At 34.2% G+C, this 5,451-nt stretch overlaps 1 protein-coding gene across 1 annotated transcript; it reads right to left on the bottom strand.

The window, feature by feature from the left end:
* Positions 1 to 806: 806 nt before the first annotated feature.
* LOC127107153 (pentatricopeptide repeat-containing protein At3g04130, mitochondrial) lies at positions 807 to 3,437 on the bottom strand. Its single transcript, XM_051044433.1, has one exon. It carries the CDS (start codon positions 3,094 to 3,096, stop codon positions 1,564 to 1,566), a length of 1,533 nt encoding a protein of 510 aa, XP_050900390.1. The 5' UTR covers positions 3,097 to 3,437; the 3' UTR covers positions 807 to 1,563.
* Between the last annotated feature and the right edge of the window lie 2,014 nt (positions 3,438 to 5,451).

Here is a 5,451-nt window from a genome sequence, read left to right as displayed (position 1 = left end):
ACATCCATAGACACAATAGTTTTGCGGACAACGTCATGGTGCATCATATCTAAGGTTAATCATAACAGGAAAAAAAACTCAAATTCAACATTACAATAATCTAAAAATACCATTCAACAATAATTTGGAATTACACTTTCAAACGCATGTTCATTTTTATACATCAAAAACCAGATTATGAATAGTAACGAGGAAGGAAATACATGTACATTATCTTAAATTTTAGTTTTTTTTGCTCTTTTTTATGTGAAAAATAGAAGAATGTTGTTTTGAAGTACAAAATTTGATTGAGTATGGAAGGAGACTTTGATGGGATTTGAAGAAGAATGCGAAGAATGTTATTTTTAAGTATAAAATTTGATTGAGTATGGAATGAGACTTTGGTAGGGTTTCAAGAAGAACGAGGGTATGATCATGATGTATGCAAAGTGGTATTTTATTCAATTTCCTGCTTGACAAATCTAAAAGTGCACTTCTAAATTATTCACTGAATTGTGAAATAAACATAATCAGTGTAGTATAGGGATTAGTTCAAAAATACACTTCCGAACTATTTTTTGTCAAAATGAAAAATGAAAGGTGTCTTCCTTACCACGTATTTTAGTTGTATTATGAAAGTCCGGAAGTATTATCCCAAAATATAAGAAGGACAATTTTTAGATTCATTAAGGGGGCTCTTCACCACTAAAGGTGGGAAGAGCAATCCAATACACAAACAACAAAATAAAAATAAAAATAAAAGTTAAATTATGCTAAGGGCAATTTGAGAAGGGAAAAAAAAACTTATTACTTTGTGAGAGACGAGATACAAGGAGAATTGACCATCATGTATTGAGTAAAATTCTAACACCGGAAAGTATCGTTTAAATACAGTTCACAGTGTAATACAAAGAGAGCATCAAAACAAGCTTATAGGCACCATTTCATGTTATGGCTGAGTCTTGATAAAAATCTGTAAGTTGATACTGTAATGCTTGTACTCTGTAGTGACTATAGAGAATGACAATGACACAACACTCACTGAGCCTGTTTCTTTGAAGGCACTTGACACCTCATAAATAGGTTATACAATCTCTCTGCAAGAATAGTCTCGTACAACTTTGAAACTGCACTTTTATGGCAAATAATCAAACGGATTACAATTACATTCTCCCCCTTCATCATTCAACATATCAAACCTATTCAACTTTAGGTTTGAGTCTTCTGATCAAGCTTCTCAGTTTTAGGGCAGTTTAACCTTCAAAATATAACATCATTTCTCTCGGCTTGTTCTTCTACCCACTCGAGTGTTTTCTCTTGTCTTTCTTTTATTTTTCTCATAAAAATTGCAAGAAATTCACTCTCTCAATTCTTTCCTTCTTACCTCTTTCTTTCTCTTCTCCCACTTTCTTCTCTGTCCCCTCCAACCAAACAAGAAGGGATTGAGAGATGATAGGCTTATAAATGAAAGGAAATGAATAATACAAAGAGAGAGGGTTATCTGTGGTGTTTGAGGATTTGAATGTTGGAGATAACCAAGTCTATTGAATATTCTTTTGAGTTTTCTTCATAAGAGATTTGCATTTAAAGGTTCTTCATAAGAATCTCAATTTTCTCAACAGCTTGATACATATTTTTCTGTTTGACTTCATCCAAGAGCAAACGGCAAGTTCTATACATAGGTACTATATCTTGATCAACCATCTCCTCAAACAGATCGAATGCCCACTTGCATCTATCTGCTCTACAAAGCCCGTGAATTAGCAGTGTATAGGTTGAAAGATCAAGACCAATATGATACTTATTTATCATGTCATTTAGTATATCATTCAATAAACTATCTATTTGCCTCATTTTAAAGCATGACTTGATCAATGGATGATAAGTCTGAATATCAGGCTTAAATAGGCCGGACTCTTCCATCTCCTTCAGAATGCCAAAAGCTCTCTCTTCTCGTGCATAGTAACAAAACATAGAAATCAATGAATTATAGGTGGATGTATTTGGGGTCACACCGGCCTTCGGCATCGCAACTTTGAATACATGCATAGCATCATCTATTCTGCCTGCTCTCCCCAACGTATAAATGAACGAATTGTAAAAAAGAGTATCAGGCTTACATCCGATAGAGCTCATTCTATCAACTACTTGCAAAGCTTCATCGATTTTTTCTGCTTTTGCCAGAGCACACATGATAGTAGTGTAAGTGACCACATTGGGAGAGCAATTTTGAGCTTGCATTTCATCAAGAAGTTCATAGACCTGGTCAAAATTCTGTTCTTCACAATAACATTGGATGATGGTGGAATAACTTATAACACAAGGGCGACAACCGTAACCTTTCATTTCTTGGATTGTCCAAAGTGCCTCCTCAACACGTCGGATTTTGCACCATCCATGAATCAATATGTTAAACGTGTGAGCACTAGGAGCAATGTGATGCTTCAGTTCCAAGTAAATATCACGAGCTTGCTTAACAAATTTCTCTTTGCAGAGAGTATCAAGCAACACATTCATGGATTCTGTATTCTTCTCTAAGCCGAGAAACTGTAAGTCATCAAATATCCTCACCGCATCTTTCCACTGTTTTGCCCCAACAAATCTTCTCATTACTTTGGCTATAGTATCGAGGGTGACGAGACTCTCTTGACGCATTTCTTCTAAGATCTCTCTCATCTTTCCCATTACCTTCATTCTACCCAATATATCTACCATCATATCATACGATCCTTGAGAATGTTTAAAGTGTGTATGTGAACTAGCCCATTTGAATATCCCCAATGCAGACTTCCAATCATCCTTATACCGACATAGCAACCTATTAACAAGGTTTTGAGACGGATGAATACCATTTACAACTTCATCACCGATTAGAGACAGGAGAATGTCTTCCTCGCTGCCTCCTTTGACAATTTTTGCAGTAAGAATGTCTACATATCTCGTAACATCTTGAGATTGTTCTTTACACCAAAAGTTACCAACTTCGTCTCCAGGGTGACGAGTTGCTAGAGAAGAAACAAAAGTTCGTGGACAACATATGCAAAACGGGTCGCGAACAAGAACAACACGGTGATATATTGACTGCATGGAGGTGACTTTAAGAAACTTGAGAACCATGGTGATGACTAAGGCTAGAGATGATAATGAAGATCCATAATTTGCTTCAAAATAAAATCGTGTGGAAAACAGAGTTATCAATCGCGGCCGGGAAAGGCGCGATCCCGGGCGGTCCGGCCGGAGCGGCCACCACCCGCGCGAGAAGAGGGTGGCGGAGCGGCGTTTGAAAACGCGGCCGAGATCGCCGCAATCGCGGGTTGCGGGTCGCGGGCCGCACCATGAGCGGAGCGGTTTATCTACTTTTGTTTTTTTTTCTCCGTCTGTGTTTCTCTGGTTGTTTTGGAGATGAGGCAGAGAAGAAAGGGAGAAGAAATGCAGCAGCGGCGGAGAAGAAAGAAGAAAGCAGCAGAAAGCGGCGCTGAGAAGAAAGGAAGAAGAAAGATAGATATTAGGGTTTAATGGACGGATAAGAATCAAAAGGCCTTTTTTTTCTGAAACAAAACTAAAGTGGGCCTCAAATGGGCCTTATGTTAAAAAAGAAAAAGGCATATTAATCCTTTAGTTTCTTTAATTTATAATATGATAATAAAATAATATTAAACTTAATAAATATAATAACATTTAATAATGAAAATAATAATATATATATTAGATATTTTTATTTTAAAAATTTAACTTAAAAACTTTTGTGTTTGATAATTTAATATTCTTTTTAATATTAATCCAAAATAATTTATTTGTATAGATTATTTATATATTTAATCTAAAAAAAATAATCAATTCTAAAAAGTCAACAAGTATTTCTAGACCGATTATCTACCGAAGAAGTAGTAATCGTACAGTATAGGACTTGATTATTTATATTATTCTGGAGGCAGCACAATAGTTCGACTGTTTTACATAACTTTGGACAGTGCCGCAAAACGTCTTAAAAAAACGGTCTAATATTTGACTTGATCCGATAATTTCTTCTGTGGTTAATTTTCAAAACCATAAAATATTTTGATAGACATAAAAGAAGAAAAAGACTAAGACACTGAATTATCAAAGTGGTAAAGATCAATTTTAGTCGTTTAATTATAAGTTAAGATATTTCCAACGTTAAAATGGTAGAAATATTTGGACAGATTTTCAGTTTATTGTCCCACCCTAATCACAACCAAGACAATGATAGAAATTAGTTTAAAAGTTTGGTAATTTAAAAATGAGAGAAAATCCTGAAACTAAATTATATTAAAAAGATTAAAGACATACTAGTAAGAAATATACAATAAGTAATCATATTTATTTAGTTAATTGTGCTATCTAACTTAACTTGCTAATCTAACTAACACTAACAGAATATTATATTTTGTAAGTCACATCAAAATTATGACTGAAATAAAAGTTCACAAACGCTAGTCACTCATATTTACTTGTCAACCCTTTTAATTTCCATTAGGAACCAATGTAACTCTGGTAAGTGGTTAGTTTATTACCTGTAGAAAGCATAAAGTTGCACTCAAACACTTAAAATTACCAATAAAGTTAAAGATTAACTTATATATTTCCTTTATGTGTATGTACATCTAATTAAATCCTAACATATATATTCGTAAAAAGTTTAACTATCTAATTATTTGTGTTGTTGTAGTGCAATTTTAATCAACTATCTAACTAAGACCATAAGATACATAGGTTTTATCTAATTTACCCTTAAATCCAAAATATAATTACACTTAGTAATGCCCTAAATTGTAATTCACTAATACTTGGGATTTTGACCAACGATATCCGAACAAATTGCTAAGTGGCTGACTACTGAGAGTTACTTTTTCATTTTTTCAAAATTCCAATCCTCCATTTTACCTGGTTAAACATAAACTTTTGCATTTATTTCTTTTTGCAGTGCCACATATCCTTTTGAAGTGTACGTTTTTGCTCCGATTATCCTCATTCCTTTCATCAATAACTCTTTTTTTTTATCTCTCTCATAAATTCCTTCCCCATAACCGCGTTCGTCTCATTGAAGCTCGACATTGACAGAAAAAATTTAAGGTCAGTATATGCCTTCTGTAACACCCTTCTAAAATACCCCAATAATTAATTAAAACAACAAAATATGAATCAGAGTAGATATGCAATTTCAGGGTGTCACACTTGACACTTCACACCATTCACTAAAATAACTTGTCATGCTCATTTATTAATCAAAATAAAACATTGCACAATTCGCAGCGGATAGAAATCTAACAACATGCAAACCATGTAACACATTACATGTAAAATCGTTCAACAACCAAAAATGAAAACAAAGTAAAACATCCCGTCCCGATGTTACATATACCAGAGCATGACCCACTAAGGAACTACACTAGACTCCAAGCACTAGCTTCTACTCAATCACTGCTCGTTACCTGAAACATAGTTGTAAGG

Source organism: Lathyrus oleraceus, chromosome 7 (assembly GCF_024323335.1).
Source record: "Lathyrus oleraceus cultivar Zhongwan6 chromosome 7, CAAS_Psat_ZW6_1.0, whole genome shotgun sequence".
NCBI classification, from domain to species: Eukaryota; Viridiplantae; Streptophyta; class Magnoliopsida; order Fabales; family Fabaceae; genus Lathyrus; species Lathyrus oleraceus.
Note: the sequence above shows the minus strand (reverse complement) of the source record. Positions and strands in the feature narration are given on the sequence as shown.

Excerpts from the sequence above, each read along its gene's own strand:
- LOC127107153 (XM_051044433.1), bottom strand. The coding sequence starts at position 3,096 with ATGGTTCTCAAGTTTCTTAAAGTCACCTCCATGCAGTCAATATATCAC.